Source organism: Nelumbo lutea, chromosome 2 (genome assembly GCF_056320005.1).
Source record: "Nelumbo lutea isolate HS-2025 chromosome 2, American lotus-T2T, whole genome shotgun sequence".
Lineage (NCBI taxonomy): Eukaryota > Viridiplantae > Streptophyta > Magnoliopsida > Proteales > Nelumbonaceae > Nelumbo > Nelumbo lutea.
In genome coordinates, this window is record NC_142685.1 from 23,036,888 (window position 1) to 23,059,057 (window position 22,170).

The 22,170-nt window shown below is 39.1% G+C and overlaps 1 protein-coding gene, 1 long non-coding RNA gene and 1 pseudogene across 3 annotated transcripts; 2 read left to right on the forward strand and 1 right to left on the reverse strand.

Annotated features, from left to right (window-relative positions):
- Positions 1-175: 175 nt before the first annotated feature.
- On the reverse strand, positions 176-5,548 carry LOC148869183 (G-type lectin S-receptor-like serine/threonine-protein kinase CES101). 2 transcript variants are annotated; one of them, XM_088973504.1, is made up of 7 exons: positions 3,507-5,548; positions 2,062-2,169; positions 1,749-1,960; positions 1,438-1,648; positions 1,088-1,325; positions 823-973; positions 176-716 (listed from the first exon to the last, which is right to left on the reverse strand). In XM_088973504.1, the coding sequence occupies exons 1-7, from the start codon at positions 4,750-4,752 to the stop codon at positions 405-407; spliced, it is 2,478 nt and encodes an 825-aa protein (XP_088829630.1). In that variant the 5' UTR covers positions 4,753-5,548; the 3' UTR covers positions 176-404. The 2 variants fall into 2 exon arrangements, with proteins under 2 accessions (XP_088829630.1, XP_088829631.1); XM_088973505.1 differs by having other exon boundaries at positions 1,749-1,957; positions 3,507-5,510.
- A 1,614-nt stretch (positions 5,549-7,162) lies between these two features.
- Positions 7,163-8,309, forward strand: LOC148869184 (protein FAR1-RELATED SEQUENCE 5-like; annotated as a pseudogene).
- A 12,381-nt stretch (positions 8,310-20,690) lies between these two features.
- Positions 20,691-21,966, forward strand: LOC148869185 (uncharacterized). Its single transcript, XR_016106455.1, has 2 exons — positions 20,691-21,433; positions 21,513-21,966. It is a non-coding gene; the product is annotated as an uncharacterized LOC148869185 (long non-coding RNA).
- The last annotated feature ends 204 nt before the right edge of the window (positions 21,967-22,170 follow it).

The window sequence follows — 22,170 nt, forward strand, 5'->3', positions numbered from 1 at the left end:
TGGAGAAAGTAATTTACCAAATAGTCCAAACATCCCCACCCCAATAAGTGCTTAAAAACATTATAAGATTTTGCAAGTGGGTCACCAAACAGCCTTAAGTGGTTGTTAAAATAAGAAGTACTTGTATTAACAACCACTTAATCATGGCCCCAATCCAATATAAATCCATTACAAATGGAACGGATCCAATCCAATCCAATAAATACTTTGGATCATTAAATCTGTACAGGTCCAATTCAATATATCTTATTAGTCCATCTAATTTGTCCAAAATGATTTTGATTTGGACGGGTCCAACCCAAAACCAGTCCATTGACATGTAGGTGCTCTCTATATTCTGTATATACATCCCTATTGAATTAACAAAATAGTCATAAGCAGGGTTCAGAGATGAGAAATCTTCTCTATCGACCTTGAATCACAGAAATGGATGCTTCATTGATGGAACAACAACTCTGTGACCCGCCTCTGTGTGAGTCCACCTCGATTGCAGCCCTCCCAGTTAAACGTGCAGGCTGCTTGGGATCAGGTGGGTGTATGGTTTCATTGCTGAGCATGGAAACAACATCTGACATTGTGGGTCTATCAACTGCACATTCTTGAACGCACAAGAGACTCACATGGATGCATCTCAGTACTTCATCTATGGGACATGATGGGCCCAATTTTGGGTCTATGAGCTCTTCCCCTCTTCCTGCTTTCCACAGCTCCCAAGCCTGAAATAAAAAAGAAACAATTTCATTCATGTTGTTAGACAAACTCACTTCAGTTTTGTAATCTTTTCTGGGTTTTATTACAAAGATTAGATTAAAAAAAACTTACATAAGCAAGAAGAGTGAGTGGGGGGTCAAAGTCATAGTAAACAGTGTTCTTTCTACCACTCACAATCTCTATTAATAAGACCCCAAAGCTATAGACATCAGATTTAACTGAGAAAATTCCCTCCATAGCATACTCAGGGGACATGTATCCACTGCAATAAATCAGAAATCAACCATTTTTAGCATTTAAAGAAAAAAAAACAAGATGCAGAAAAAAAAAAATCAGAGAGGGCATAATTTAAAAAGGTAAAAATTCCATTACTCACTATGTTCCAACAACCCTGTTGGTATTTGCTTCAGATTCATTTCTTCCAAAAATTCTGGCCATGCCAAAATCTGATATTTTAGGGTTCAATTCATCATCCAATAAAATGTTACTTGCTTTTAAATCTCTGTGAATTACCCTAAGTCTAGAGTACTTGTGAAGATAGAGAAGTCCTTGAGCAATTCCTTCAATGATATGGTATCTTTTATTCCAATACAGCAGTTCCCTTTTAGTAGGATCTGTCTCAAAACAAAACATGGAAGATCAAATTAATTTTTGGAAGTAATAAAAAACAAATAGACAATAGCTGAAATATTGCAAACAAAGAAGTATATGTGAAGCAAAAACTACCAAAAAGGAAGGAGTCCAAGCTTTTATTGGGCATGTATTCATAGATTAACATCTTTTCTTCTCCTTCAATGCAGCAACCCAAAAGCCTAACAAGATTTGTGTGTTGGAGTTTGGCTATAAGTCCAAGCTCATTTTTGAACTCCTCTACTCCTTGACCTGACAATCTTGACAGTCTTTTCACTGCAATCTCTTGACCCTCTGGTAATTTGCCCTAAATTAAGTAGTAGAGAAGGTAATTGCCATGTCCGAAGAAGAGAGAAGTAAATTTCATTGAAGTAAAAATATATAGAAGAAACCAGTTATGTGTTTACCTTATAAACAGGTCCAAATCCACCCTGCCCAAGCTTATTTGCTAATGAGAAATCATCTGTGGCCACTCTAATACTCGCCAAACTGAATATTTTCAACTCATGATCATTTGTCCCATCATTTTCCAGACAGTTTGAGTTAAGTAATTCTTCAGAAGGTGATAGCTTAGTTCCCAGCTTAAGTAAACTCATCTCTTGGCTCTCTTCTTTTTCTGCTGTTGGACAGACAGACAGAGAAATAAAATGTCATTCACTTGATATAAACAAATTGTTAGAAATTTCCTTTCACCATTTTATGTTAACTATGAGAGATTACCTTTTGACTTGAGTCTCATCCTCCTCAAGCAATACAAGAGGCCTAAAGCAAGAATTGTGGCACCAGCTACTACTGCTATTGTGATCCATATCCACCACTTCTTCTTTCCTTCATAGGAGAAGACAATGTATCATTTTATCCAACTCATGGGCATCAATTGTGAAAGTTTACATCGAATTTGTGACATAGAACTTCTATTTATTTATTAATTTGGGAAGTGATTTGAGCACTCACCATTTTTGAAAAGGGAGGACACCCACACCCGTGTTGGCCAGTGGTTATGATGAAAAGATTATATATATATATATATACACTAATGCACAAGGCTGTCAATGGACGATGAAAGTTTTGATACCTGATTTGACATATGAAAGTTTTGATACCTAATAATAATAATATTTGGATGTTATAACATGCATCTGATTAATAACTGATGTGGATTTAATCCCATTAAATTCAATTAAAATCTGAATTTGATTAAAAATTATTATTATTATATGTGTGTGCAATATAAATATGTTTATAAATATAGATGTTATATATAATTATATAAAATTTATAACTAATAATTTAATATTTTATATTTTCATACATTTATTATTAAAAGTAATTAATTTTTTTTTAGATTTTTTTGTTAAATTTTATCAATTTAACAACAATAAGGTAAAAGCAGATTAAATCCGAACCCAATCCAAATCTGATATATGAGAATTGGATCCAAGGATCTGACCATCGGCCCGACATCTACATCGATCTGATTAAAACCCTACTAATGCATTATAAAAAATATGCCCATTGCTTCTTCTTGAAAAGAGTCCGGATCTGCTCCTCACACCAACCTCACAACACATCCCAACCGCAGCTCCACTACTTGTGTATTGTTATTCATGGGGTGCCTTGTGAGGTTGGTGTAAGATGCGCTATATGAGGAATAAATCCCGATTCTTCCAAAAAAAAATGGGGGATCATATTAGACCACATCAGCTACATGCATGTAGGGTTCATGTATCAGGCTGACGTAGCAATTGATATCATGAATAAAATGATTTGAAAATTACTTCCATCAAGCTTGAACCCATGTTCCAAAATAAATTACATCAATTAGCCCAATGCATAAATAATATATTTAAATATTCTCGATGTCGGATCATATATTATACACTTCAATTATAAATGAATTGAATTTGGATCACCTTATCTGGTCGGGTTCGAATTCGAGTCATAGAATCCAAACTCAGAACATGGGTACTAAATTTTCTTTTCGGGCCATAGACGGGATATGGACAAAAGCGACCAACAGAATCTCTGGGCCTTATTGGGCCATGCAAGGCCCGTTCGACCGTTCGAATAGTCTTTATAGCCTTGCACCGGCAATATCTCCGGAGAGGCTGTATCTCTACTATAATAGAGAAATCACAACGAAAATATTAAATAAAGCGACTTACTATTTATTCTGGCAGTAATTTGATCAAAGAAGGATCGAAGAATGTATATGTCGCCGGGGGGACTATTGTCTTCCCGGAAACCGGCGTCCGTGGTCCAAAGCCGACATCCCGTTGCGTTGTCATACAATGTGCCATAAGCGACACAAGAGCAGTTGTTCCAACACAGCTCGTCACAATCAATCAGTCCCATACTCGTATTTTCTACGTATCTGTATGGTGTACCGCTCACATACCCGCTCTTCCGGTCGAAATCGTCGCCGCTCCTGCACTCCACCACCGTCTGGTTCACACACCCCATCAGTTTAGCCTTGTCGCCGGAGGAGTTATGGGGTGGACACTGAATTCTTAAGCTGAGATACTTATCGTCCGATTCGTAGAACTTGTATTGATCGAAGCCGCCCAGCCAAATCAGAACCCATAACGAGGGAGGAGAAGAGCTGTTCTTGAGGGAGTACGTGAAGTAGGTCTCGTTCTCATTCGAGATGTAGCTGTAATTGTACCTGACGTCGTCGGATGTCAAGTCGGGAACGTTCTCGAAACTTTGGTTATTCCAGATCCCACTCTTCCAATAAACATTCCCTCGGCGCCAGGCCATCAATTGGGTTGTGCCCGTGGGATCCCCGCCCAGAGAGAAAGCGCCGGGAGAGGGGTCGTCCGTGCTCAGCCAAGAAGTAAGAGACCAGTTATGGCCGGTGCCGGAGTTGAAACCCAGCTTCATCCCGGGGAGGAGCGTGTCGGTGGGGTAATCGAAGCTCTGCCACAGGACCTGCAGCACGGTTCCATTAGAATCGAGCTCTCTGAACACAAAATTCCCAGAGTCGAGCAACGTAGCCGTGAGATTACTACCCTTGGTGGCGGTCGCATTGGAACTTAACATGATAGGACTACTCTGTCCACTGTGTATGATTTCCAAGCTTCCATCGGAGGAAATCGTAAGAGATCCGGAAGAATCCGTGATGGGGATGCGTCGGTTGGCAACCCAGACCACGGTTAGGTTCTGTGCTTGATAGTAGGAAATGCCCAGGTAGCGATTGGAGGAAGAGCCCGGGCTAAAGAACCCCAACCTGAAAATTCCATTTGCGGATATCAATTGCTCCCAGTCCCTGAGCAACTGGTTCTGTGCGAGAGTGTCTGTTACTGCAGCAGCAGCAGCTGCACAGAAACAGGAGAAGATGAGAAACAAAGGTATTGCACCGTCGGTGCGGCTGCCACCGGCGCAGATGTTGGTTCTTCTGATTACAGCCATTAAGCAACAACAGTGGCAAAGGAATCGTAGACTGTTTATTGGATGTTTGGGTCTACCGATCCAAGACTGGGGGTAGATACAAACAGAACAGAACTCGGTTAAGATTTGTCATGTGAATGATCCGATCATCTACTGGTCCGATCATCATGTGAATGGGATGCGTTAATTCTTGACGTTTGATTCGTCTCCACAGCGTACGTTCCCACTGTAACACGTTTTAGATGGGCGCGTAGCCCACGCGCAAGGGTGTAATAGCTCGAGGACGCATCTGCGGCGACCGCCAATCAAAATCGAACACGCCAACTCTCCCGAATCAACTCCATTCGTTCTTCCCCTTCCCTGAGTAATAATCACCCTGGTTTTATTCCCCTTCTCTGAGCAACTCCACAGTCCACAGCCATTCTGAGAACGCCGAGCACACCAACGCCAGCGTCCGGACGGAGATAAGAGCATTTCTCCGGTGCGGTTCAGAGAGAGAGACGAAGCTATGGTAACTTCCAGAATTGTTCCCATTTGTAGGTTTTTATTCTCCCCATCACACTTCTCTTTTGTTTTTATCTTATGGGATGGTTTTGACGTGCTTACAGATAGGATGAAATGTAGAAATTCTGGAAAGTTGTCACCAAAAAGAATTTCTGATGTGGGATTTTGGGAAATTTTATTGGATTAATTGTGTGACATGTATGAATTCTGAGTGAAGATTAAATGCTGAAAGAAAATAACAACTCATGAAAATTGAAATTACTTAACATTGCTGTTCTTTCTATCGGATTGCTTATTTCTTTACACGGGACACAACTGCCACCATCGTAGTATTGGGTTTTTAGCTATGTAATTCTCTTGATCATTGGTGAATTGTTAGTGAAATCAAAACGTTACATGGTCTTGTGTGACTTGATCGAAAGAATGTCATTTAACATTTCAGAGTCCTCTTTCCATGGTAAATTATTGTTTATAGTTATAAGTGGAATGACAAACTTTTTCGTAGGAATGCAACCGGGCGGGGCTCCATCCCCGTCCCCACCGCGATCCCCATTCGCCGTAATTTAAGAATGAAATAATTAAAATTTAAGATAACATACAAAAACCTCCCCTCAAGTTTTTTACAAACATAAAAACCTTTCCAATAGTTTTATTTTAACAAAAACCTCCTTTCCATCATTGCCCCACAAGGAAAATTACTGAAATAATTCCACCCTTTTATAAATTCCGAAATAATTATTGATGCATCAGTTTTTTTCCAAATATCCATTCTACCATTTTATAAATTATTTTACATATAAAATAATTCCACTTTAACTCAACAAAAATGTATATTTTAGTAATTTTGCATGTAAATTTACTGAAATGATCGTTAAAAGAGGTTTTTGTCGAGTTAAAATGGGGTTATTTAAGTAATTTTGTATGTAAAATAATTTATAAAATGGTAGAATGGGTATTTGGAAAAAACTGGTGTATCAATCTAACGTTTTCTGTCTGGGACAGTGACGAAAGGGAGGTTTTTGTTGAGTTTCTCCAAAGTTCAGTGGAGGTATTTGTTAAAATGGAAATACAGGGGAGGTTTTTATGTTTGTCAAAAACTTCAGGGGATGTTTTTGTATTTTACCCTAAAATTTATACTCATATTAGAAAAGATTCAAACATATTCAACCATATTTTTTAAAATATTAATATATAGACATATGTGTACATATATAAATATAACGTATGCATACATATATACATAATACGTGTATATTATTGGGGATCCCACGGGGCAGGGTCATGGTTCCTGAGAGGTGGGGAGTGCTCTCCCCGTCCCTGCTAACGGGGATGAAAATCTTCCATCCTCGTCCCCACGGGGGAAAATCATCCCTATCCCCACCCCATTCGGGGTGGATCCCTGGAGGGATCGGAGAAATGCGAAAATTTGCCATCCCTACTTTTTTATTGCAGGGGTTTGATATTTATTGGTTTTCAAAATGAGCACTAGATTGTATTATGCTAGGTAGTGAAGTTGATCTTAAAGACGTTTGGTGCCAAGCTGACAGTAAATTGGATTTTGATAAGGAGAGACATAACATTTCAGGTTTAAATGAGCCAATAATAAAAAAAAAAAGGGAGAACAAGAACTGAAATTGGGATTGTTATTTGAAACATTAGAGGATGCATATTATTTTTATAATGAGTATGGTAGAAGATTAGGTTTTAGTACCAAAAAAAGCATTGAGCATTAGACAAAAAGCGGTGTAATAAAAGATAAGTTTTTTTGTTGTTCTGCACAAGGCTTTTGTGGTCGGGATAAACGAAGAGCTGAAGTGAAATTCCATTTAGTCGAAACAAGAACTGGTTGCAAAGCACATGTGCTGGTTGCAATTCAAACATTTGGTCAATATTTGTAGATAAATTAGAGATATGCCCAAAGGCAACTATGGAATTTATGGGGTAAACAAGTTGGAGTTAAGCATTTAGGGTTCATTCATGTTGAATATAGTAACCATTTGTGTACAAAGAGATAAAGAGATATGGAAATGGGAAGTGCAGGAGCAATTGTGGAATATTAGAAAAGCTACAGTTAGAGAATTCATTATCTTTACACTCCATTCAATTTGATGCTTTAGATAAGATAATAGATATCTTCTAGGCAGATGCAAGAATGGTAGTTGACGATCATTATTTTGGAGATGTAGTGTGTTCTGGCACTACTTGTAGGACCAATTAAGATGAACAACCATTTGCCCCCTTTGTTGGTGTTAATCATTATAGGCAAATTGTGATTTTTGGGGCTAAATTGCTTTATGATGAGACCACTAAGTCTTTCATATTTGTTTCTGGATCTTTTTTTGAAAGCAATGTCTGGGATAATGTTAAAAACAATCTTAGCAGATCAATGTTCAACAATGGAAAATGCAATATAACAAGAATTCCCAAGGGTTGACCATCGACTTTGTATATAGTACATTAATCAAAATGCAAAACCGAACATTTATCTCATGTTTTTTTGTGGGTAGAAGTCTTTTGAGAAGGATTTCAGTAGAATGAGATATGACTTAGAAGAAGATGATGGATTTCTCATGGCATGGGATGAGATGCTTCATAAGTATGATTGAGAGAAAATGCATGGTTGAAAGGGCTTTTTCAAATAAGAGAGAAGTGGGCATTAGCCTATGCGAGGAACTCTCTTTTTTTTTTTTTGCTAATATGTAAAGTAATCACATGAGTGAGAGCATGAATAATTCATTTTTTTTATAAGTAGAGCATGAATAATTCATTGAGAGGATAGCTGAAATCTTCATTAAATTTATCTCAGTTTTTTTATCCATTTTGAAGGGATAGTGAAAGATAGATGCCAAAAAGAAGTATAGTTAGATTTTAAGATGATTTAGAGCAAGCCTCATTTGCATACACTAGTGCCAATGCTACAATATGTTGTAAAGGTTGAAGTTGAAGTTGAAGAGATGATCAAGTATAAGGTAAGCATGTATAGTAACCATCATCAATATTTTGTGACATTTTCTTCAGCAAATGTGACAGTTTCATGCAATTGTAAAGTTTGTCGGATTGTTTTGTGTTCATGAGTTTTTTTTTGGTAGGAAACTGATAATCATTTCATTCAAGAAGAAAATACAACTACAAACCGAGACAGGCATAAGGAAAAAAAAAAACACAAGCAAATACAAACAAGAGTCACAGGAAAAAAAAAAAACTACAAAAGATTACAAAAAACCAAGTCCAAATTTACTATATTAGAGAGACACAACGGGCTAGCAAAACTAGATTCAAAATCTTTTGAAAAACCATATCTGGCCGCTGTATGCGCTACTTGGTTAGCTTCTCTAGGACAAAATTGAACTATGAAATTTCATCTAGAAGTAATTTCTTTTATATCCTTGCAACAAAAGAGGATTTTCTAGTCTTCACAGCCATTAGCATCATTTATCCAATCTCCTAAATATTTGCTATCAAATTAAAAAATGAGATCATATTTGTTCATTTTATCTGCAAAAACAACTGCCTTCAGAAGGGCTTGCGCTTCTAATTTCAGTGGAGACAAAGCTTTTGAACCCACACCCCAATAGTACCCCAAATGGTCTATGATAATGAAGCCAAAAGAAGCCTGCCTAGAAGATTCCAAAAAACCACCATCAATATTGACTTTCATGCGGCCATGATCTAGTGGAATCCAAAAATCGTCCTTTTTGCTCTTACTAGTCTTGGAAGAGCTTTCTTATCTCTACTGCCAGAGATGATATCTCTCTACTATTGACCTGAAAATTTGAGAGATGACAACAAAGGGATTTGGATTTGGATTTTCAAAGCAAAATAAATTTCTATCTTTCCAAATGCTCCATAAAACATGAACAATATTTGCTAATTTTTCCATATGAGTCTTTCTCAGACTGAGGAAGATATGCACTATCCAATCCTTATAGCTTGGAAATTTTTTACTATACGTTGGATTAATACCAACACCAGACCCCAACCAAATGCATCTTGATTTATCACAAAGGAGTAGAGCATGGGTAATTGTTTCTATTTCTTTTTCACATATTTCACAGCTAAACCATTTACACACAGCATCTCTAGAGAAAATGTTTAATTTTTGGTTATGATAGAAGTCTCCATAACAAATTCCTCCCAAGGGTTTGTGGGGATATCCATGTCTAAATTTTTTGGGGTAAAACCAACAGGTATAGTGGAATTTATCATTTCATCATTCCAGCTTCTACTCTCATGGTTTATTAGATTAGATACCCTTAAGTTCTCACTACTTTGATTCCTTGGGCCCATTAATTTGAAACCACTTATATTTGGGATTCATGGATCCTCCCAGACTTTAATATTTGTTCCATTACCCACTTTCCAGCAAATACTTTTTGTGTTGATTAGTTGAGAGTGCTCTTTGACAATAAGATAATGGAACTTCCATCCAGAATCCTATTATATTTTAAAAAGACGGTCAAATGATGTAAATGATAGAAGTGTAATTAGATTATCATGATTGTGTCATTAAACTTGATCCAAACTGTGAGTATACTATGAGATCCACTAAATTCATGAGATTTTCACGAGATATATCAAATTAGGTTGAATAAAGTGAAAAACATATTTGTATGTATTAAATGGGTTCCAAAAGATCCATACTAGAGTGGAAAAAATAAAGAAAGAGGAATCTCTAGATAATGGACAAACTGCCATTTCTAATAATCTCGAAAATGATTTGGACTCATGTCCACAAGCTGGTAGTCAATTTGGATCTTGTGATGTAGTTGATTTACAAGATGAAGAAGCTGATAATAAAGAAAGAGAGTTTCCATGTAATGTTGCCATGTAATTTAAATGACCAAGGCAGATCTACTAATTAAGATTCAAAGAAAGAGAGTTTCCATAAATTACATCCGGGTAAGAACTTGTATGTGAAAACAAGATGCTTGGTATCAGATGATGCGCGATCTGGTCAAGTCCTAGTCGTCGGTTATCTCACCTTCGACAGAGCTGAAGTTGCTTGAAACAAGGAAGGAACTAGAGACTTCCGGGGAGGAACCCGGTTGGAACACTTCGAAGCTCAAGTAAGTGCTCTTGAGAAGGCAAGAGGAAACAATGGATTCAAGACTAGAAAGCACAAAATATCACATACCTTCTTCCCCATGAGATGGGGGCCTTTATAGTCACCTTGTATACTTCCAAACCCCTATCAGTTCGGGTATCATTACCTCTGCCAGATCGAGTCACTTCTTCTACCAGATCGGGGGTAATTTTGGGTGTCATAAGCTCCACTGCCAGTTGCCAGTTGCCAGTTGCCAGTTCGGGTGTCATAACCTCCATTGTTCCTTGTCAGGGCCATCCCTGCCACGTCTGAGATGGCGGTGGCAAGTGGCCGTTGGGGGGCGGTTGTCATGTGTCGAACCCCTAATCAGTCAGGTGTGCCGCCTCCGTGTACGGGCTTTCTGGGCGTCAGGTACGGTTCAGTCAGGCGACTGGGTGTCGAAGTGGTGTGCAAGGTGGTCTTGAGTTCGGACAGAAGTATGGCCCGAACTGCCCTTGGGTGGGCAGTTTGGGTCTTTGCCTTTTGTGTTTTTTGTAAGGCTCAGGACCTTGAAGGGAGAGCTCAGGTTCCTCCTTGCGGAGCTCGGGTTGTGGGGCCCACTATCATGCCGAATTGGCGTTTTTGCCAAGTCACTCTCGGTTGCTTCCACGTGTCGTATGGCCAAGGGGTCGGGTGAAATCTTCCTCCATCAATTGCCCCCACTCCCCATGCTCAGGGTCTTGACCCGACATTGGGAGTTCACGGAATGACAAGTGGATTTGCCTCGGGACACTCTGGCCTCGGTTTGGGACTTCTCTAGTCTGACCCGCTTGTGTTCTTGGCTCAACCGGGGTTGGCTTGGTTTGACTAGGGGTCAGTCCCGGTCTGCGTGTAGCTCATGCGGGCAAATGATTTCAAATTTTCAAACTTTTGAACGTGCGCGCCAAACAATTTCAAATTTTTGAACGTGCACGCCAGGGTGTCTTTTCTTCAGGGAGTGCGCAGCTGACTTTGCAGGGAGCTGTTGGATGGTTTCGATCTTGGCCGTTGATGCGCGGGTCCAGTGGCTTTAAATAGTGGGAGGACCCCTAGTCACTTTCCTCTGTTATCCTTCAGCATTTGTTCCTTGAGCTCACGCCCAAGCCTGTCAGCTTGTGTCACTCGTTCACAGTCCGGTAGCTTTTCCTGGTGAGTCCTCAGCCTTTTTTGTTTCGATGTCTAGCTCAGGTAGCTTACGTAGTCTCCTGGGCGGTCCGATGCTGGTTCTATGAACTGAACTGCTGGCACCGACAGCCTTAGTGAGTCTGAGGCGGGGCCCGAGGTAGAGCTCGAGGAAGAGCCCATATACCGAGTTCCTCGGGTAGTTTGGCATCCACCTCCCGCCAAGGTCGGGTGCCAGATAAGTTTGGACCTTCCACTATGACGCCCGAAAGGATTTGGTCCCTTATTTTCCAGTACAACCTGCCCGGAGAGTATACTTACTTCGTACCTTCGAGCGACTTTCCTTGAGAGCATGGCCCGGATAAGATCGTGATATTCCGGGAGCACCTTGTTGCCGGGCTGCACCTTCCCTTTCATCCTCTTATCGTTGAAGTCATGAACCACTTCGGTGTTACTATAGGTCAGCTCCAACCTTGTTGAGACTATCTTCATGTGCTGCGAGCACTGCCTTCCTTTAGACCTAAAAGTCTTTTCAGCTATCCTCATGCTCAAAAAATAGGTGGGTCCCTTGCCCGGGCATAGGAGGGCGTACTACTTGTCACCTTGCCCAAGCTTCAAGCTCTTACACGACCTTCCAAACAAGATCCCGGCATGGAAGCGGGACTACTTCGTGGTTCGAAGCGCTACAGGGTGGTCGTTTCCTACTGAGTGGGGTTTGGCCGCTCCTGACCCCGGTGTCTCATTAGACAAAGACACGGTGAAGGGCCTCCAGGACTGGGCCCGGAAAGGGCTCAAATGCGAAGTCTACCTGACGGAGGACAAGCTTATTTAGGCCAGTCTGAGTTCGGGTAGGTTTCTTGCTCAGATGAAGATACTTGCTTTTGCTTTTATTCCCGACTTCTGACGTCGAGCTCCCTTTTGCAGGAGTTATGGAGGCAGAGAAGACCCGAGGTGCGAACTTGCTCGCTGGCATGAAGAGAAGGAAGCGAGTTGCTAAGCGGGTCCGTGCCAATCCTTCTCGGGTTATGGAGCCCGAGGCACTGAGAATGGAGCCTCCTGGGGAGCCCGATGTGCCCCCTACAGTTCAGGAAGCTGCAGGGGCTCCCTATGCCAACACTGCCTATACCCGGGCTGTGCCTTCAGGCTCGGGAAGTCACAAGGAGGTTGGGAGCATGCTGACGTCGAGCTACGCTCTCCGAAAAAGCAAGAAGGCCACTTGCCCGAGTAGGTTGTGCAGTGGGCCGATCTTCCTACAAATCTCATAGGCGCTCGTGCTGCAACTCACGCCATGGTGGTAAGTCGGGGTAGTGTTTTGCTTTTTTTTTTATTTTTTTACCGAGTTGATTTGTCCTCGTTCTAGCAGGTGAACTCCTCTATTCATGCCTTGGCCATTTAGGCAGAGAGGGGCTTGAAGTGAGCAGAAGCTGCCGAAGCGGCTTCCCGTGCTGCGCAAGCCAAGCTATCGAGGTCTCAGAGGGACAAAGAGGCCTTAGGAATGGTGGTGAGACATATGGGCGACCTGAAGTTGGATCTGGAGCATCAGGTCGAGTACCTTCAGGAAGATATTTGGGAGAAGACTCAGATCTTTTCTCAGGCCGTCGAGGAGGCAAAGGTGAAAGCCGTTGTGGATTACATCGCTTCTCCACGCTTTGATGACATGATGGTGGGGCTCGTACAGAAGGGGTTTCAAGTTGAGCCGATTGATGATAAGGAACACGTACCCCGAGCTCGATGTTAGTGCCATAACCACTTCGCGCATCACTCAGGAGATGGCTGTCGCAGCTGATGACGATGCGGATTCCGAAGACGAAGTGGGTCCTTCGGGTGTTGTCGAAGTCCCTTCTGAAGGAGAGGAAGACTAAGCTCTAGGCTTGTGAGCATGTTTGTGTTTTTTGTTTGTTTTTGCTTCTTCTTTTTAAACACTATAAAGCAAACATTTAGCGATGAAGTACTTTTTCTGTTCAAAAGTGTTGTTCAAATATTATCCTTTTGTCGAAGTGACTATACACCTGAGCTGCTAGACTTAAGTCCTGAGGCGAGCTATCATAGTAAGGCTATGTGCCCGATTTGTTCTCCACCTGGGTTAGTTAACATAGGCTGGATTGGGCCTTGGGCTATGCACCTCAGGCTCCATACTTGCGTAGATTGCTTTTGTTGATGAGGTGCCGAGGTCATCTTTAGCTCGGTACTCTACCCCTTTTGGTGTCGAGGTCCTTGTTAGCTTGACATTTCGGGCCTTAGGGTGTCGAGGTCTTTGCTAGTTCGGCATTCTGGCCCTTAGGCTCTGGTAGCGGCTCATGGCCTGCTTAGTTATAGGTAAAAGCGTCTTAAGTTGACGATGTTCCATGCCCAAGGTATCTGTTTACCTTCCAGGGTCTCGAGCTCGTATGCTCCCCCAAGTACTCTCATCACTCGATAGGGTCCTTCCCAGTTTGGCCCGAGTTTGCCAACGTCGGGTTCAGGTACCATGACTTTGCGGAGAACTAGGTCACCAACGCGAAGGTTTCGTTTCTTAACTCTTGTGTTGTAGTACCGAGCTACTCTTTGCTTGTATGTTGCGGTTCTGATGTATGCGGGGTCCCTCACCTCATCAAGCAAGACGAGGTTGGTACGTAGCTCATCGTTATTAGCATTGTCGTTGTATGCTTCTAGCCAAAGTGAGGGGACTTCGATTTCGGTTGGGATGATTGCCTCCGTGCCATAGGTGAGGTTGAAGGGAGTTTCTCTTGTGGCGGTCTTCTCTGTAGTTCGGTATGCCCATAGGACGCTGGGCAGCTCGTCTGCCCATAACCCTTTAGCTCGGTCTAGCTTGACTTTTAGTCCGTAGAGGATAGCTCTGTTCGTGACTTCTGCTTGACCGTTTGCTTGTGGGTGCGTGACCGATGTGAAGTTTTGCCAGATCCCCATACCTTGGCACCACTCTTGGAATTTGATGTCTTCGAACTGCTTGCCGTTATCAGAGATCACCACCAAAAAGCAGATCATCCCATGTTTTGAATTAATGAGTTTAAAACAAAATGGGATTGTGTTGGTTTTTTATTTGGCAGTCACAATAATTTGTGTGACAGATGGTTTGCAGTAGATGTGTGCTACTCAATATTTTCAACCGTTGTTGACTCGGCCAGACCAACCATTCGAACTGTCACTCAGCTAAGATTTCAGGTCTGGTTGAACCAAGACCCATCAGACGGTAAAAAACTATTGACTTGCTTAAGAACCGTTCAACCCAACTGTTTCAACCGTTGACCTGTTCGACCTGGTGACTAGGTCGCAGGTTGCACACTCAATGCATACAAAACTTTCGAAGGCCATAACTTTGCACTCTGATGTCCGATTGGGGTGAATATTTTTTTTTTTGGTAACTTTTCAGGATCTATGCATCCTAAGGAGCCATAGGCACCTTGCCCCACTATCTTCGTTAAAAAAAATCTTTTTTGGCCTCAAATTATAATTTTTAGTACTTTTATAAATAAAAATGAATTAAAAACATATATTAAATATAAAAAGTACATATAACATATTTATTACTAAAATATATATTTGTACACACACACACACACACACACATATATATATATATATGCATGTATGTATGTATGTATGTATGTATATAAATACATATATACTTAATATATAGGTGATGATGTGGCATGGTCTGAACCGTTCGACCCGACTGGTCAAACTGGTGACCTGCGACCTGGAGGCAAAAACAGTTCAACCTCTGGGCTAATTTTTAAAACATTGGTGCTAATAACTGACTCCAAAAGGTTTTACCCTGTAAACAGGACCAATCCCACCCTCTCCAAGCTTGTTTGCGGGTGAAAATTATTTGTATGTAAAACTGTATAAACTTTCAGTCATGACCTCCTCAGCCTTCTTGAGCCCCTTAGCTTCATTAGATTTATCCAAAGGTATTCTTCTCAATTCAAGTAGTGAGTTGAATTAAAAGATATAAACAAGCAGAGTAAGACTTGTTGCTCACCCAAGATAAAGAGACATCAAGTGTGAGTGATCACCTTTTGGTTGGATAGTACTCTTCATCCTCAAGGAACCTAAGAGAAGCAGCTCTACAGATGGTACTGAAATGTAGATGGGTATGGTGTAGGTTTGGATAATATGGAAATTCTTATAAATCCCACGAGTGCATATAGTATAAAATTATAAATATGGTATAAACACATGAGATTTGCACACTTTAATATTAAAAATTCATTACATAATAGATTAAATTATTTTTAGATCAATGAGTTTGATAGATAAATTATTGTTAGATTTATGTGTTTAATAGATCAATAATAGATCCATCTTAGAGTTCTTTTAATCAAAGCTTTAACCCGACTATATGGGGTTGAATCCTATTTCACTTTCCCTATATATATAATAAAAACTCTCAGGTGCCCAATTCAAAAGTCATATTTTGTCTTGAAACTTGTCAAAATGTAACATAATTAACTTATTAACAGAAACCCCAACAAATTCAACTCTGAATCCCAGGGAGAGCAAACATATCAAAATAGATATCAAAATTGGTGGATACTACCTTCAAATTGATCACTATGCAAAGCACAAAAAGATTCATTAACTAAAAGATATATATATATATATATATATATATATATATATATATATATATATATATATATATATATATATAACATTTAAGAATAACTTATATGTGCTTTGTTGACCGGCCCCACATAACAAAAATAAGACATCTGGTCAAAGAACCATGAACCATTTAGAATCATTAATAGCTTACTCCAAATGCTTTTATAATATCAATTTTGGGAGCCTAAGGAATGTTTCAAAAAACCGTTTTTTTCGTCTAAAACCATGAACATAACAACTGAATCGGTTGTTTTTCATCAATTTTTTTTTTTAATTTCCAATTAAAATCCTTCTCTAATTAAACAAGAAGATAATATGACTGGTTTTTAAGTATGAGAACGTGAGAAGCCGGGCTGGATAACCATATTTTGTCATGTCATCAAACACTTGAAACCTTTTCAATCTTCTCCCATTTTCATATCTTCCAGCTTTTTTGCTTATTCCCCAAGTCAAATTCTTTATCTTACACTGTGTTTGGTTTGAAGGAAAAAGTAGGAAAGGAAAGGAACGGAAAGGTAGGAAAATCTTTACAAACCTTGTATGGACTTCCCTACCTTTTCCTTCAAACCAATCACAACCTTAGTGACCACGCCAAAAGTTTTATGATTGTTTTGAAAATTGGGTTTTGGAGGAATAGGGATGCAAACGTATAGGATCAGATTTGAATAAGGGTATATTCGAATCCGGTCCAACATTATTCATGTCAGATCTAATAGGACTTGATCTGAATTCGAATCCTATTGGATCTTCATATTTGATTTGATACGACTTGTTTTCTTTAAAAATTAATAAATTATTAAAAGAAAAAATAAAATTTACCTATTTAAATAAAAAACAAAAATACAAGTCTTTTTTAATTATTTTTATCATATATACATGTTTTTATAAGAAATAAATAATATAATAAATTTATAAAAAATACAATATAAATAATATATTTATAAATAAATAAATAGATAACAAATATATATTATATATATTTATAAATATATAACACATTAGATCGGATAGTGGGGTGATCCGATCTGATCCAAAGATCCAACCAGGGATGATCCAAATTCGACCAAATACATGATCTGATCTATTTGCACCCCAATGGAGGAGCCACTAATTTGGGGGTCTGAGTTATAAATTTTTTTTTGGGGATTTTTCAGACACACATGTGTCTTTCCAATGAACATGTCACTGGTAGACAAACCAACCAATAGTGGTGTTTCAGACATTTGGGGATTTTTCAGTCATGTGTTTCTGTTCAATCAGTCCAGGTCGAGTACATCTAGAATTACACGGCACAACTTTAATCTTGTGAACTTCGGTTGTGCATTTGGGGATTTTTTGGAAACACATGTCACCAGTGGACACACCAACCGAGGGCTGGTTCGTTGGTGTGTTAGTTGGTTTGTTCTAGCATTGATGTCGAATCAAATCCCACAACCAGTACTTTAGGGGAAAAGAAAAGGTTAAGGAGACTGGATCTACTTCTCAGACAGTGGGCGCTTCACACCAAATTCTGGATCTACTTCAGAATTTGTAGGCTCAAAGTACATTTGGGGTAAGTGTCAACTTGGAATTGATGCCAATTCATGGGAAGGTATGGATGCATAGAATGTGGGTTTTTTGAGCTTTTGAATGTTTATAGCTCAGTAGTAAAAATCAGAAATTTGCATTGGCGTGTTCGTAATTCTCTGAAAAAAATATCACCAGCGGCCAGACTAGGTATAGTGCTGTTGTAACATTGAAGAAAGGAAGGGAGAAAGAAAGGAAAGAGAAAAAAAAGAAAGAAAATTGCATGTTTTGAAATTTTAATGTAGAATTAATGTCATTTTTGTCTTTTACGTTTTATTTGTTATTGGATTTAACCTTTGAAAGGTCAACAAGTCATGTTTAAGTTGGTTTTGAAATCTCCGGGTATATATTAGTAGTTTCTCAAATATATAGGGTATGTATAGATAATTAACCCTTAACTAAATCTCTATTAGGGTGAGTAAAAAAAAAATCGAAAAAACGAATCAAACGAAATCAAACTGAAAAATTCATTAAACAAAATGGTCGGTTTGGTGTTTTTAAAAAACCGAAGGTATCGGTTTGGTTTTGGTTAACTAATATAGAAAATCGATGATTAACCGAATTAAGCAGTATACATATATTTAAAAATATTATATATATATATATATATATATATATATATATATATGTATATTATATATATTTTTTATATTTTTATATATTTTAAATTAATAAATATGCATTTTATATATAAATATATATTTATAATATATTATATATTATTTAAAATGGAATATTTTATATATTTTTTATTTTTTATTATATATTTATATATACTTTTTATAATATATTGTAAAAGCTAAAAAACCAAATAAATGACAAGCTGAGCTGACGGTTAATCGAACCGGTCAACTGGTTAACCGACTGGCTTTAGTTCACTTCCAGTTACTGGTTTTCCAAAAACCGGTAGTACCGATTCTGTTCCAAAAAATGCCCCACGGTTCGGTTAACCGAACCATGAGCACCCCTAACCCCTATATAACAAGATACTCGTGCAAGTAACAAGTAAGAGTGCAAGTAAGGGTTGGGTTAGATTGGGTTCAAGTCAATCCTAACCCAACCTAAGTTGTTGAATCCCTAATCCAATCCAAAGTTGGGTCCAAGTTGGTCCAATTTCTCTATTTTCTCTTGCTAAGTGTTCTTATTTCTTAAACTCAAGGATTGAGGTCAATTAATTTTTAATATTATCATATGCCTGATGGTACGTGATCTGACGCTCCCTGTTGGCGGATAGCTCGGACGTCGGATTAGGTAGGTCACTTGGTCATGTTGTAAAGAAAGAGAGAAAAAATTAGAATACTTGGGCTGCTTTACCCGATGTGGGCACTCTGATGCTTAAGTTAGCAAACTGGAGTTCTCAGAAAGTTAGAATGCGAGAGAAAGATAAAAAGATTGAGTGTTAAATCACACGTACCTTATGAGGTTGGAGGTGAGGCCCTTATATAGGCAAGCTGCCATGAGCCTCATGAAACGCATCCGAGATCTCTGGTTTGTCTGGTTCGGAGGTGGTTTCATGCCTGGAGGTGGACTCTATACAATCCAGGTGCTGAGGTCATTGATGCAATTGTGAAGTGTCCAAAGTGCTACTGGGGTTTGCTTATGTGGTGCTGAAGTGCCGCTCTGTTATTTTGCAATGTCACGTGTCTTGATATCATTGAAAGACCAAATTACCCATTATCAATACTAGTGTAAGTGTACATATTATGTACATGTGCAAATATTATATATGATATTTAGATTTCACTTTTATGACCTGCATAAAACCCAAGGCAGATATCCATTTTTGATATAGAAATAAGAGGAATGATTAGCATGCTTTCCTTTAAACTGAAATTTGTTGACATAAATAAATGCATTGGTATGTATATATGCATACATACACATGTATTTGCACATATAAATAAATTTGTTTATATAATATTTAAGTCAGATTCATAAATTTTAAACCTAACCCAACTCATCTTTTAGGTTGGATTCGGGCTAACCCAACGCAAATTGCAGTTAGGCAAGTTCACATGGGTGTCCCATGGCACATCCGAACTGTGTATTAATAACATCTCTCTATGACAAGTACAGGAGATGTTCCATCTCTCACTGAGATATGCATGTGGAGTGCATTTTGGCCTAAAAGGGTTTCTAAAAAGCCATTTTTTTAAATGGACTTTTTGACTTTTTTGTGTTTGGGTGGACACCAGCTTTTTTCGGTTCATAATATCTTCTTTTAAATGTAGAAAAGTTAAAAAGCTCAATTTGAGCTGTTTGGGTTTTTGTTTGTTTTCGGTTCAAAATATCTTCTTTTACCGGCTTTTGGCTTCATCACCATGAAAAGCACGGCTTTACAAGGAATATGCCTCTACATACACACACTCTCCATCAAAACGGTTTGAATCTTGAAAGGAGTACCCCTCTATTAACTTTCCATAAAGAAACGATTTATATATTGAAGGATTTTCAGTTTCCATACCCTTTCAACTAAAATTTAGAGATCCTTCTAACCCACCAAATTGAGTTATACACATTCTTGACTGTAAGTTAACCTAATTTAGAATCAGTCCAGAGCTTTTCAAACAAGGGAAAAAGGGTTTGAATCCTCATAGGAAAACACCCATTCTTTATAAGGTATTTTGGATTTGTAAAGGTTTTTAATTTTTTCAAAGAGATGAAAAATTAAAAAGCAAAACAAAAACGCCAAAAGATTATTTTAGTAAATTGGACTACAGAACAAACTGCAATTTGGTACTCCCTGCAGAATAGAATAGATTGAATAAGAACTAATTAACTTCCGACGTTGATACAAGCACATAGCTTTGAGCTTTCCAATTATTCAACTTATTAAATCAATGGGTCAGGGTTCCAACTTCCCAACTTCCAACTGAAGGTCATGGTCATCCCTTGTCTCAGACCCAACTGCCAAATTTAGCCTCAGGTTCCACAAATAACGGGATGTCTTGGACGGTTGGGATTTGGACCTATTAATTAATTTAAGGCCTGAAAAAACTGCGGGCCATTTATCCAATATTAAATAAAAAAAAAAAACAATGGGCCTCGTATTTGGGTAATCAACCTGTATTGTCCCAAGTCCCAACTCCCAAGGCCGAGTGTAACTCAGCAGGATTCAGACGGCAATGTACGAAAGCTGAATCCATTGCAGGGATCTCCGTTCTCCAACCAAAGTGCGTTATTACCTTCCAGTTGGCAGCTTTTCCCACAGTTTGAGTGCCAAATGACCTAAACAAATATAATTAAATCTGCAAAAGAAGCTCTGAAACATCTAACAAAGAAAAGCTTTCTCGGGCTGTGAAAGTCTTGGCCTTAGGAGGAGCCAGAATTCTATGGATCAATGCAAAATCAAAACCACCACCTCTACATTATCCACTTGTAGTATCATCTGAATTTTCTTCCAAAAAGTGAAAAACGAAAAGGATATTTGATTTGGGCAATCCCCTTTACAGTTACAGTGAGTTGTAGTTAAAAGGTTTGTCATTTTAAGAAAACATGCTGTAGATGGCCAAAGTCGAATTGCTTCTTCCTGTGTTCTGTAAGAGAAGAGCTAAAACTGTGGACATGGGAGTGTCTGTCGATAGGCCCAATGTTCAACCCAAACGAGGCGCATCTTGTCTATATAATCACCCGTCGTGACAGGTTTGAAATAGACATATATATAGTTGATAAATTGATTGACAGATAAGAGCGATAGAGGGGGAGTCTGAAACGTTGAAACTTGACAGTTCAGAAAATCGTCGCAACCAATTACGTCCATCGCTCTCTCTCCCCCTCTCCCTCTCCCTTGAGCAACTTTTCACACTCTCTCTCTCTCTCTCTTCGAAGTTCAGAGTCATGGTACTCTCTCTCTCTGACTCTCTCTCTCTAAATACAAGTTTGTTGATGGGTTTATGCGTATTGATGTGTTCTGTTGCAGTTTCTGATGCCCCTGTTTTTCCGGCCATTGGTTCGGCTGGTTTCATCACTGGTGGATCGGCCGGTGGTGTCCGTCACTACCATACTCTACTACAGTGAAGTCCTCCCCCGGAACCTGAATCTGGAACGGTTGGTCCGACCCGACTTGCTTGATCAAGACAGCCATCTCTTTCATTTCCTCATCAATCTCCTGCGATGTTTCTGGTAGAGACGCTGACGACCCACGTTACTAACATCCCTGCCCTCAGATAAGCTTCTTTTGTTGTTCTCTTGTTTTATGATTTTGATGAGTTGTTGTCATCTTTGAGATGGGCGGTGGTGATTTTTTATTGGTATACAGAGTGGGTCCCGGTTTTTTGTTTTCGATTCAAATGTAACCGTTGATATTTGCCTGGGCGTTTCATCTCTGATCTGATCAATATTAATTATCAATTTAGTCTGTGGGGTTATCCAAAGACTTGAGCTTGATTCAAGTACATAGAATTGCCAGTCAGAACTCAAATATAATTTTTTAAAAGAACAAAATATATAAATAATGGATGTAGGAGAATAAATGAATTTTTGCAATCACACAAAGTTGAAAAAATCACCAAAAAGCACAACTCCAATCCACAAACACAAACTGTGATAGAAAAGACAGAAGATTGCAAAGAACCGGT